The 13,759-nt window shown below is 36.4% G+C and overlaps 2 protein-coding genes across 4 annotated transcripts in view; one reads left to right on the plus strand and one right to left on the minus strand.

The window, feature by feature from the left end:
* Nucleotides 1-13,759, plus strand: part of CCDC88A (coiled-coil domain containing 88A) — a 271,485-nt gene that overhangs the window by 210,757 nt on the left and 46,969 nt on the right. The gene's annotated exons all lie outside the window — the stretch shown is intronic.
* The window catches only part of EML6 (EMAP like 6), a 113,655-nt gene that overhangs the window by 43,782 nt on the left and 56,114 nt on the right, over nucleotides 1-13,759 (minus strand). Inside the window, exons 8-14 of the mRNA XM_065739453.1 lie at nucleotides 12,017-12,154; nucleotides 10,636-10,892; nucleotides 8,359-8,571; nucleotides 7,383-7,550; nucleotides 6,403-6,509; nucleotides 2,737-2,855; nucleotides 1,939-2,125 (exon numbers count right to left, since the gene is read on the minus strand). Of these exons, the coding sequence (XP_065595525.1) occupies nucleotides 1,939-2,125; nucleotides 2,737-2,855; nucleotides 6,403-6,509; nucleotides 7,383-7,550; nucleotides 8,359-8,571; nucleotides 10,636-10,892; nucleotides 12,017-12,154 (1,189 nt within the window). The remainder of the gene's footprint in view (nucleotides 1-1,938; nucleotides 2,126-2,736; nucleotides 2,856-6,402; nucleotides 6,510-7,382; nucleotides 7,551-8,358; nucleotides 8,572-10,635; nucleotides 10,893-12,016; nucleotides 12,155-13,759) is intronic.

Raw genomic sequence — 13,759 nt, forward strand, 5'->3', positions numbered from 1 at the left:
CAAACAGAACAACAACAACAGGAAACAGTTGACCTCAGTTTCCCTGTCTGAAGAAGAGTTTCTTTCTTCCTTGGAATATTCCCATATTTCTGTATCTCACATTTTATAAAATTATTCCACAGTACAAAGCTTATCACTCACTCCTACATACTCTTCAGTCTTAGATTTTTATTATTTCCAAGAGTGGAACCTTCTTCCTCACCAGGCTATGCCCTCATGCCCCTCAGCTTCCTTTAAAGCTACTGTATTCTCCATCCCAAAGGTCCATCTGGGCTGCCAGCCTTGAATTCTCACAGAATCATAGAGGTTGGAAAGTACTTCTGGAAATCTCCCAGTCCAATCCCCAGCTAAATCAGATTCCCTACAGTTGGTTGCCCAGGAAAGCATCCAGGCAGGTTCTGAATGTCTGTACTGAAGGAGACTCCTCCACAACCTCTCTGAGCAGCCTGACTCAGTTCTCTCTCACCTTGAAAGAATTTTTCCTCATGCTCAGATGGAACTTCCTGTGTTCTGGTTTGTTCCCATTGCCCCTTGTATTGTCACTGGGCAACACTGTAAAGAGCCTGGCCTCATCCTCTTAATATACACTGTGTTGAAATTTAAGTGCTGATGAGTATCCTCTCAGCCTCCTTTGCTTCCAATTGAACAGTCCCAAGTCTCTCAGCCTTTTCTTATATAAGAGATACTCCAGTTCCTGATCATCTTTGTGCCCCTCAGCTGGACTCTCTCCAGTAGTTCCCTGTCTTTCCTGAACTTAGAAGCCCAAAACTGGATACAGTGCTCCAGATGTGGCCTCATTAGGGCAGAGCAGAAGGGAAGGACCACCTCCCTTGCCCTGCTGGACACACTCTGAATGCACCCCATAATACCATGGGCCTTCCTGGCCACATGGGTACTTACAGCCAACCTGTTGTCCACCAGGACAGCCAGGGTCATCTCCTCAGAGCTTCCTTCCAACAGGTCATCCTCAAGCCTATTCAGATGCATGTAGGTATTCCTCCCCAGGTACAGGACACTACACTTGCCTTCACTGAACCTCATCAGGTTCCTTTACCTTCCAATTACCTTCATTTTTGATGCATCAAAGATCTCCCTATGCACTCCAGGTTTGTATCTCTGTTTGTATCTCTGACTAAAAACAGTACTCTTTCCGATATTTTTAATGCAAGCATAGCCATCAATTTAAATTCAACATCCTTAACTGAGCTCTTCTAGCTTAACTGTTCTACTTCCAGTCCTTAGCAATGTGGGCAATGTCAGCCACTTTATAGTTCAAGTTCTGAGCATTCTCTTTTATTCAGGTCTGTCTAGTATTTTCCTTTGACTTTTACACTCTTCCATTACTAATTAATGATAAAAACTAGTGTATTTGTTTCTCTACCATTCTGTCTCACACAGTTGTTAGCCAGCTTCTGTATAACACTTCTGAACATTTTTTCCTGTCGTTCCTTATAAGTAGGAAATTTACATTTGTAACTCCAAAGTCCACATTTTTCAAAATCATTTATTAAGATTCATTTCTGTTTTGATGTATGTAAACACCATTATAATATGGCTGTGAACAAGGGATTCGCTGTACTGAGAAACTGCACCCACTACTACACTTAACGGCTGTCTCTTCTTCCCTCACTTTGCCATCCCTGTCCTCCCTTAAAAATACTGTCTATTTTAGTCTGGAAAAGTCTGCTAACTTTTCAATAGAATTCCCCATATAAAATATCCAAGTAAGGTGTCTGAATGCTATTACAGTACAAAATACTGAGACTGACTAATAATACATCAAAAACGCTCAGGATGTAGATAAAATACAGCTCCCACGCTTCACAGATAAAAGAGGAAATTCAAAGTGAATGTAAAATAATAAATCCACAGTTCTCCTAATTACGAATTGTAAAGACAACTCATGATCTTCTAAAATCATCCCTGCTGAATACCTACCTGCCCAGTAGCAACATAGTCTTTCACTGGGTGAATGCTTAGGCTGAGGATGTCATCATCGTGACCAAGATACAGCCTTTGAGAGTGTTGTTGTCTATTATACACAACAGCTACAGCAGCAATATGATACACTACTTCTCCAGTCTGCGTGTAGAACAAGTTATTTCGACAGTCATAGCCCCTGTAACTGAAGTAAATATGAAGCAAGTTAAATTCTGTTTAAAAAATATCCTGGTACACTGCATAACAAATTGTGCAAATTAATTTGATAAGAGTACAATAAGGCTGTCAACCTTGCTGCCTCAAATCTATCTCACTACATAAGCAGAGAGGCTATTCCCACCAAAAAAATCAATCTTCACGGTTTACTTTGCACCAAACTAAATTAGAACTGACACCACAGGAAATAATATGTAATGTGCACTGAATTACACCCAGTTTTACAGGGATTTGGGTTCAAGAACAAAGCTGTCAGACAATTTAACAAACCACAGCAATCAGAAACAATCTTTGCTCTAGAAAATATAAGGCGGAGTCAATAGAAGGTAGTTTTATAAAATGTACTCCTGAGGCATTATTTAATATATGGCTATAGTATTATAATCTATTATAATCTTCTCTTGTTCCTTAACTAAGGCAACTGAAAGAAAACAAGATCTATGACTGATATGCCATGAGTTATCTACAGCAGTGACAAATAAATTAGTTGCGAGTAAGCACTGATATTAATGATTACAATAGTTAGAATGTTTTAATGATCAGAAAAAAAAGAAAGAGCATTATTTAAGATTGCAGTACCCATGTATAAACTGCAATTTTAAACTGTCCTCAGGCGCTCGTTCTCTTTTAAGGAAGGGAACAGAATGGTTTTTCTCTTTACTTTGTTGTTTCAGCTGAGGTAGATCTTCCTTGTATACCTGAAGGATAATTGTTAAAGTTAATGACATGGCTCCAAATATTTCTGAATATCTGTATATATGCAAGAAAGGCATGCAAATTTTACAACCAAATACACTGTTTAAGTGATGCTCAATTAGAACAAAGAGTAAATCAGTATTCATCCCTACAGAACTCTTTATGGTAAAAATAAATGTCATCCAGAGGAATCCCTGACCCATGAAGGACATGGGATTATTCTGAAGCAGAGCATACTTTTTCTACAGGATTCAACTGCCTGATAGTGAAAAGGATTCACAACACTGACTTAACCTGTTAAGTCCCTAAACATCTTTTTAACTTCAAATGCACTTCAGTGTACCTAAAGCTGAACACTGGATGATCCTGTAGAATCACCAAGGCTTGAAAAGACCTATTATTCTATTTTACAATGAACTAATTCTGCCTAGAGATTATGGTTATGCCACACACAGTGGCAAACAGTACTTAAGTGATTTGCCAATATATCCAAAAATCACAAAGGAGAACTTTATAAGTAACACTAAGGACACAGACACCATGCAATTAAATCTTCCAGGAATTCTGAAACTCCATGGGATTGCTGATGTTTGAGGCCTCTTGAAAGCTGTGCCATTAAACAAAATTCATTATATCAAAGAGATAGGGCTTTATTCTTTTTGTTATCTGCATCTAAATTTCCTGTTTGTTTCATTTTTCCACAAAGGACAATTAAACTGTTGGCTCCAGGGAACTGTATCTGACTCCAAAGATAGTCTGCTGGATTTTAGAAGGAAAGTGTTCATATAACTTGAGATAAGTTTTTGATAATGATTACTAAATAGAACTTTCACACATTTTGTCTATCACTCATATAAACCGTACTTTCTCTTGAACATTCTCAACTATTTACCCTTGCTCCTCAGCAAATGTTGCTACTGAAAAAGCATTTAAGTACTACTGTTTTCTAATTTATCTCAATAGCTAAGAAATTATCTCCCTCTTCATCCATAAACTCAGCAAAAAAAAAGAAGAAAAATAAAGTAGAACTGTAATGTGATGGAAAGTACAACAATAATAGCAGGTGGCAAAGTCTTTAGCTACAGCAAATGTGGATGAGCCCAAATACAGCAGCTGTGGACACAGAATTGAAGGAAAAGAGCTGCTTACCTTTAGAAAAATACAGATAGGAAGGAATCTCCAGTGAGATACCCCTGCCTCCTCTGCCAACCCTTAAATGAGGTCTGGGAAGGGGTGGATCCTGGTTCCATCCTTTCTGTCACTCCGGTGCATCGCACTGCATGCACCTGAACTCCCCTGCCTTCCCACCAGGTGCTCAATCACTGCTTGAGGCCATGACTTAGCACTTCCACTACAAAAAGCCATGCCCACTTCAAAAAATAATATTCATATTTGTAAATTTCCAAGTGCTTTTATAAATGATTTCTTCTAACAAGTGATTTTCCTCTGTGTAGCTTATATGCTTGATGATGTCTCACATTTCCTGTCTAAGATCCTATTCCATGTTGCTTCTAGCTTTGACATACGTTAATCTGCCTGAAACATTTTAGCTTAACTGTCTAAAATTATTTTTTCATTTTCAGTTTTTAATTCCAGATGTTCTTTTTGACACACAGCGTGGAGGAGAATGCTGTCTGATTTGCATGCAAGAGAAAAGGGGAAGGAGGAGGCTGGGATAAGCACACCAGACAGTTCTGGAGTAAAAGAAAGGCTGGGGTGGATAAATTTTTCATTTGGCAAACACAACTAATCTCCGGAATAAAGAGATAAAATAAGCACTTGGCTGAAAGCCCTGAGCCACTTAATGCAGAATCTATAAAATGCAGAATCAATCTATAAAATGCAGAATCCATCTATAAAATGCAGAATCAATCTATAAAATGCAGAGAAATGACAAAAGATAGCTTCTTTTTTCTTTTTTTTTTTTTTTTTGATAAAGCACGGAACGTTAGAGGTGGCCCATCAGCATTCTAGAAAGCAACTCCATGTCAGCCATTAAGTCACCCAAACTAACTTGAACCCAGCTCACTGCATATTTTGAATTCTCTGAGCAGGTACATAGTATGAGATTAGGTCTGGTCTACAGAAGCTCTTTCACTATTGCAATCGCTCAGGTAACATGTCAAAATGACAAATAATCTTCCCACAATAATGACTTCCAAACATCAGGCCCCAAGTATTTTAAAACAGAAGCAAAATCAGGTGGGAGAGAGAGTAGAATTTGACACTGCCAATCCCTTGCCTTCACAACAAACAGCACCCTTCCACACCACAGACTGCTATAAAGAACAGTGACTGCGAGGCAGTCAATATCATGAAAATCAGCAAAGCCCTGAGCACCAGAAAAGCCTATAGCAACCAAGTAGGTGCAAAATTAATTAAGTATTCACCACAGTAAAATCACAAGAAGTCCAAGGCAAAAAAATAAGAGACACATTAGGAGTATGATCGTAAAAGAAACAGTGATTTTATTTGTTTTTCACCAAGTAGAGTTTGAAATAATTACTGATATCTGAAGTAGGTTTTCATATAGAAATAAGATCGTGTTCTGACTTTGTAAACAGATGGATCTGAATTAGACCATCCCAAACTCTATTTTGCTTCTCCTGTTTATGAAAGTAATCACAATGACTCTAAATAATGTTTAGTCACACTGGTCAAAGCAAAATCAGTCTTATATGCCTCATTTTTTGTGCATAAGTCAGGCTAAACCCTTCTGTGAAGTTCCATTAAGATTTAATAGAATTTTAAACACTTTAAAATTCAAAGCTAAAAGGATACTCGTTAGATTTTTTATTTTAATCAAAATAATAGAACAATTATCATAAATTGACACTACAAGTTAAGAATAGAGTGGAATGGTGTAGTACAATTCCTGAGGGGGGGGAAAATATAAAAGTCAATGTAGTAGAGATAGTCACTTGTGTTCTTCTTGCATGGAAACCATCTATTTAAATTTATCTTAAGACACAGTCATACAAAAAACAGGAAAGAAAGTGTATCAAGTGGCCATTAGAGATCAATTTTACTTGTTTCTCGTAAATCAGAGAGATTTTAATTATTGGAAGTTTTATCAGTGGTAATAAAAAAGAATCTGTCACAAATAAATATATTATGAGGGCTTTCCACTCAGTAAGAGGATTATTTTGCTTGGACTATGGAGAACCCATTAAAAAATAAATAAAAAATCCATGATCTCCATCTTACAAATCACATTTTTCAATTTAATAGGACAGAAAGGTCTTTTCTAACATGTACCAAGGGAGTGGGGACAGCAATGAGCTCCCACAAAATGTTTGACTTAGTAAGCTATATTCCTTATTTCAACATGTAGCTGCCTTTACAGATATGCTTAAACCCTTTCAAATTCTCATCTACAGACAAAAGAAACTCTTGTTTTTATTTTCTATCAGTTGCATAATCAGTTGAACACTATCAAAATCTTTTTAGAGCAGGCTGATGAATATGCTAGAAATCTTTTACTTATCTTTACTAAATACTTACAATAACTTGTCAGATAATTGGCACAGTGTATTAATTTTTACTCACCTGACGATCATAGTTGATTTGAGCTTCTTGCTCAATGTCAGAATCTAACTCTGGCACATCAGACAAATCTGAATCTGATTCTTCGCTGTAGGAATCAATCCCACCCTCTGCATAAAAATAAACAACACATAGCAGACACCTAATTACAAGGAAATACCATGTGATGCTTTTATTATAATTTAGTACAACTTTGGAATCAAAAGCAGCTTGTAAGAATCATAGGAGGTGACCAAACGTGTCAGGTTTAATTTCTGTTTCCCCTTTTTCAGTGCCCAGAGCAGGATGTGGGCAGAGGGGAAGAGAATAAGTAAGTAGTTATTAGCACATGGCCATCACTAGAAGGATGAATATTTTCTTAACAGATTTTGGAGCAATCATTGAAAAATGGTAAACAAAAACTTCCAGTGTGATCATCACCTGTGTTTAAGAAGATTCACTATAATAAGAGCATTGTGCCAATTCTGCAGGTATTAACTGATTTTTTTGCCCTTCTATTGAAGGGAACAAATGTTTTAGAAACTAGCATTACATATTTTATATGGTTTTTTACTTGTAAAGACAAAGGGAACAGCGCATACAAGGAGATGCAACAAAAAGGAAGGAAAAATGAATACTCATCCATCTCTGAAAAGTCTTGGCTCACAGAGAAGGAACTCCAAAAGAAGGAATCTCCAACAAGAGATACTTCCTCAGTGGCAGTCAGCACTTAAATGAGGTCTAAGAGGAGTGCAGCCTGGCTCCACCCCTTCCAGTCACACAGGTGAACTGCCTTCACCTGTGCTCCCAGAGCTGACCAGGTCTTTTCTCCAGGTGCTCAATCAGAAGTTCAGGCTGTGACTCAGCAGTCCCCACACATAAGTATACAACGTTCCAAGGAATCAGAATAAAACTATTTTCTCAATTTGCTAAAAGCTGTTTCATCATTGCTGTAATCTCTGTTGATTTTATTCAATAAATAACTTAGAAAACATCATTTTTACCTTGTGGAGCTGTTTCAAGGATGCCATTTGTTATCCCTTCAGGAATAAACTGCCACTGAAAAACAGAGTGATCAGCACCTCCTGTACTTAAAACCCACTGAAAATCATGGGACCATCGGACATTGGTTACATGTGCTGAATGGCCAATGTATTTTCTAAATTTAGCTCCTAAAAGGTAAAAATAGAACTGTTCATATGGAAGAATTAAAAAAAAAAACAACAACCATGATAGCTGGTAAAGTTAGACATTTAACAGAAACAGGATCTAATTTCTCCTAGGAAACAGAAATGAAAGTTAAAAAATACTTAAACAGCTGTTTCGTTTCTCTGATAGTAATTATGTAAGAAAAAATGGCATAAAATACCTCAAGAAATATGTTTACTTTAGTTTTCAGAAAAATAATTAAATCTTGGCAGGAAGTATTTGTAGCTGTATCAGATAAATGTAGCTGTACAGATAAAGTTTTATATTTGTGGCCATCAACGCTCATATGAATTATATACATACTAATACACAATAATCCAAATGCAGCACCAGAAAATATACCAATATCAACTCAAACAAGGAAGTAAAATCCTGATGAGGTTTGTGAAAATGTTACCAGCATAAATTTGGATGACAAGGAAGCAACAGAATACCTACATGGTTAAGCTATATGTTCTCAATGGTTTTCAAACAAGTACAAATACATTGGCAGGAAATTGCTAGATATGAAAGTAAAAGGGAATAGTAAAATTGCTAAGAGATTTGATTTAGTAGTTGGGTAGGGATAGTGATAGGAGGATGATTGGACTAGATGATCTTGTAGGTCCTTTCCAACCTTATGAACCTATGAACCTATAAAAATCTCATCAGTATGTCCAACAAAACTAACGTGAATTGTTCGCATAGGAAGTTTAATTATATACCTGAATCTAACATCATCAGAAAATACGCAAACATTGTATTCTTCAGAAATACAAAATACTGCCTTACCTTTCCTCAGGCATGGAAATCTGAATAACTTAACCAGCCCAAAATCATCCCCGGTCACTAGCACCGAGCTGTTGTAATTACCATCCACAGAGTTGACATCTGTCACATTTGTATACTTAGGCCAAATACCATTTACTTCAGATCCTATCACGCAGGTCCACGAGGCCCAATGAATTCCTTTGATCTCATCCTTTCCAGTTAGATGCTTACCAGCTGAAAATACACAAGTGAATATTTTGTTTAATCATTTGTTTTTTTGTAAAACTCATTTTTCTTTTTCCATCCATTTACCTCTTCATACATTTCATGTACATGATTTGCTTCATGACAAAGATATTATTATTAGTATTAATATACCAGCAACAAATAACAGAAACTGACCAGAACAGTCAGAATAGAACAGAAACTATTGTGTTTAAAACAAAAGACTTTTCAAGAAAAACATGAAAAAAGTTGGAACTATCTATTAAGTGGTTCTATGGAACAGGCATAATTGAACACATTTCAAGTATTTCAAGAGATGTCAACTACAAAGAAATTGACAGTTCATTTCAAAATTTAACTGTACTGCTGTGAAATTTGAATTGGATCAGGCATTAGGCTCAGCATGAACCTAGCTTAAATAGCAAGGCCTAAGAAAACGTACATGCAATATTTGAAATTAATGAATTGTAGTTATTTGGTTTGTTTTCATAACTGCTAAAAATAGAGAGCATCTTTCATCCTAGAATGACACAAAGTTATCAGAAATGCACAGCCCAGTGGATATCTTGGTTAGACTATCCCAGGCTTTTTAACCTAAAGCTAAAGACTCACATCCTAAATATGTGATGGATTGGATTAATTTGATATGCCTGGGGGTTTACCTATGCACTACTCATTAATAGCTATCAAAACCATCATCGTTTCTTTAAATCCATGTATTCTGCATTTACTCATGTGTTAAAGAGAAGAAAGTAAAGGGAAGATATGAGTTTGGAAACTTAAAGTGAATTCAACTGAACTCAAACTGTTCATGTATAAATTATAGCTATAAATACAATTAAATAAGGCTTAAACCATTCTTGCATTACTTTTGATAAAGATATTTCCCCCAAGGTCAGTGGAAATCCAGATTTTGACTGAAACTGAGTAATTGCTTGGAGTCAAGAGCATCTACCTTTCAGAGAGGCACAGTCAGCTGAGTTCGTAATTAACCTTCAGATAAATCTGGATAAGAAGAATACAACCTAGATTCCCCACATTAAGAAGACTGACATGCTAGCTCAAATAAGAACAAAATCTTACCCAAAAATTCTCTCTGTTCTCTGACAATCTCTTCTGAAGAAAGCACTTTCAATTACAAGTAAGAATAAATCAATTATATCCCAATGGATGAATTAAAATATTTTTACAGGACAGTCCCTAAATAAGAGGTCCTGACAAGCTGGACTGTAAGGATAATGACTGGGCATATGCGTCAGTGCAGCTGTGGTTCCTAATAAAATGTGAAAAGGGTAATTACACATTTAGTACAAATTAATTTGTTTGTTCATTTACTTTGGTGAGGTGAATATAAATCTTACTCCATGCGTGAATGAGAATTTTCTGATTTTATTCCAAGCCCATTTTGCAGTTCCATCACAAACTGATAGTATTTTTTACAGTTCTGAGTTTTACTGCAGAAACAGAAGAGGTACTGATATAACATAGATGATAACACACTGTGGCATCTTTTATTTATGAATAATCCTCTGCAGATTGGGCTGGGCTACTTCAGTCACAGCTGTTACCAACACGTTCTGGACTTCTGTTGCATGCTCCCCACTATGATCCACGCATGGATAAGGGCTGTTGCAGTACTGAATTACTCTGTCAAAGCTTAGCAGTGTCAGTTTGAACATTCTTTCTATTAACAAGTTAACTGGTTCTTCTATTCTTACAATCACTAACACTGTAATCATTCATCACGAAGGAAACGCACCAGGGAATGAACTGCTTTAGTAGTTACCTGTGAAGCAAAATTTAGTTTTAAAGTGAGTTAACCTGTAAAAGTTTGCTACAATAAAAGCATACAATTTGTGTAAATAGAAATGAAGAGAAAGCTTTTACTTCAACAAAGCTGAAGGTGGGTATATGCTGAGAATGTGGGTTTAAAAATAAACTGTAGTATTCTGTAAGTCCCAGTCTCAAAAATCTGCTTGCAAATGCACTCTATATATAGGATATTTGTATTGTTTACTTCAGATCAACACAGAAATTTATTTGTTCATTCCATGTTCATACTTGTAAACTTACATGGCATCTTGTAGAACAGTCTCTCTCCTGCACCATCATTGGTTTGCAAGAATTTACTATCCACAGACCAGTCAATGTGAGTAATAAAACTAGAAGATTTGCTGCATTCTCCTATTTTTTTGTATCGCTGAGCAACAGCATAGATATCCACAGGGCCATCATTAGAACCCACAGCAAGGTAAGAGCCATCAGGTGAAAATTTCATTTCATGGATTACTTCTTTTCGGTCTTTAATATGAACTACCTCTGTCATGTCTCTGTAAGAACCAATAGTGAAAATAGTGAAACTGTAGTTCACAAGAACTCTTGAACATGCAATATATAAATGTTTACGACAACTATGGAGAGAGATACCTTGTAAAACAAGAACAGATTTCACAAAATAAGCTCCTACTGCTTTCATGGGCTATAAGCACATCTTTAAAGGGAAAATTAGAAACAACTTTACTTGACAATGGCACTCTGCATTCCACTCTCATAATTTTAGACCTTTTTTTTTTTTTAAACATAGCAAGCTGAGAAAGACTTCAATTAAGGAGTGATTATCACACATCACAAGAACATATTAGAATTGTCTTTGGGAGATATTCATTTCCCTACACTGACTCTTCCAGGGAGACAGACGAACAGTTTAGATTAGCAGCTATGAATTAAACTGGTAAAGTTTGATATGATTACGTGCCATGCTATGACCAGATACCTCCAGTATCTAGGGATCCAGCATCCCTAAAAAGCAGATGAGTGATAATATCTTGCGTAGTAAACTCTTCCAAATGTCAATTATAATAGCTTATGGTGTTAGGAAATCACGCTATTTTGGTTGGCTAGATATTTCACTCCACAGCCAATTTCATGTTTAATCTGTTTTTATGTTTTATCTGTTTTTATCTTCCATATATTACTCCAGACAAAAAATGCCTTCTGGATAAGATGCACCTATGTAAAACATGCCTGACATCTATTAAAAAATGGGAAATTTGCATATGGTTAGCAAATGTCCAATCACGGATTATTTTGATAGTGCCTATTCTTGTATGTGGCAGAAACATGATAATTGAGATTTCTCTCTAAACTGTTATCACTATTGTGCACATTTCACTAAATATCTGTATAATTTTACACCATATAAACTTTATCAATCTTGTTACTGTGAGCTGATCTTAAGACTTGAAAAAAGCATACGTGTACTTCTCACGGCCAAACTACAGCGAGTAATATTACAGAAGGATATGCTCAATTTTTACTCTCATTTATTCACTTTTACTTTTTTATGGGTAGGAATAGAAGACTTTATAAAATTGTTTTGAGTTACTCTGAAAAAAAAAACCAAAAAAACAAAAAAGAAAACCCAGCATGACAAATTAATGCAATATTTTCTCACCTTACTCTAAGAACAATGAAGGAGCCATCTTTCATGCCAAGTGCTAACTGTGATCCATCAGGACTGAAAGACACACTCCGCACTGCTTCTTCCATATTACAACGAGCTATCAAGGCATGGTCAGCAAGACTCCATAATCTGCATTAAAGGAAATTGAAAGCAGTAGCAGCTTCTTCCTAACTCCACAATATTTCAATACTATCAAGAGTGAATATGAAAGCTCCAGCTGAATTGGTAAGGTTCCATTTGCATGCACACTTTATGTTAAGATTTTATAATGCACCGAGCTCCTTTCCAACTATAAAACAAAGATATTTTCACTGACTTGAGCCAACAGACTTACAGTTGTTTTGAAAATTTCGAAACTGCTTATCAAATTTGGAGGAGAAAGATGGTGTATGCTGACTGACTGATTCAATATACGGAGCCAGAATTTTCTGACAGTAGCACTAAATATCTTCACATCAGGTGAAATCCCAGGTTCAAGTTTCTTTCAAATTAAGGTTTCTTTACTACCCCCAGTTCTAGTAGAGATGGCAGCTCAGAGCAGAACATGTCTGTGACAGTTGAGGAGTAAACAGGTGAAGGGAAAGCTTCAAGCTAAATGACATAAGCACTTTCTATTATCTCCAGACTCTACTTATATAATAGAATTCCCCTGGATGAATAATAACAAAAATGCAATTTTCTGTGGACAGATGGACTCAACAGGGTGAAATTTTTCCTGGAAGTGAAAGTAATACTCAGAGCATAAACATTCCAATCATGGGGAAATGTTTCTTCTTTAACACTGAGTAAACTAAGAGTGCTGCTCTGAAAGTCATACCTCCTATTTTATTATGTTGGCGCACAACATCAGAGCTGGATGTTGGTGGTATGGCACTAGAGGTTTCTGCCATTTTCTGTGACATTTTGTTGCTGTGCAACAGATGGCAGCAGAGGGGCCATGTTACACAATGGTGTCTGACACGGAATTGCGTATGAAGCAAAGGTGTGGAAATTAATTCCACCATGCAGAAATAATTACACCCACTGACCTTCATTGATGCTTGCTGAACACTTATGGAGACCAAAGAGTGGATGTCAGCGCCATGGTGGGTGGTGCATTTCAGCAGTGGCAACAGCAACATGAGAAACAAGTCATGTTCTGGACTGCCATGCAGAAGCGTGGCATGCAGTCTCATGTTATCTGATGGCGAAAATGCATAGCTAATGGCGGTGATTATGTTGAAAAACAGTGTCCTGTAGCAAAGAATCTGCTAGTGCTATTGTGCTCTTTGTAGCTACTGTAGTTTCCATGAAAATAAATAGGAGACATTATTTTCAGTCTACGTAGTAAACAATCCTGCCAGCTGATATGCTCATTTACCATACTTTTAATAAAAGGAATCAATAAATATGTTATTCTGTAAGATGGGGAAACACAAACACTGTTACCCATATTTTAGGAAGGACTGGAGGGAGTTTCCTAGATCACTACAGCCTAGTTCATCAGATCATCTTAGTATTTTGAGATAGGATCCTAAGATTCGGGGGAAAAAAAAGTAAAGAATAATGAAACGTGGAAGAAAATGCATAAAAGTTCTCTTGCAGTAGATAAACTAAGTCATCAATACCCAGAAATACCCGTTAGAAACACCAGTATTTTGAGGACAGTGACATAGATCTAATATATTTTGTAAAAATTTACAAAGTAATAGGTTAAATATTTGAATTATTGGCCAAACTGAAGAAAACGATGAC

Source organism: Cyrtonyx montezumae, unplaced genomic scaffold (genome assembly GCF_038088225.1).
Source record: "Cyrtonyx montezumae isolate F1298 unplaced genomic scaffold, pur_monq_1.0 scaffold_24, whole genome shotgun sequence".
Taxonomy (NCBI): domain Eukaryota; kingdom Metazoa; phylum Chordata; class Aves; order Galliformes; family Odontophoridae; genus Cyrtonyx; species Cyrtonyx montezumae.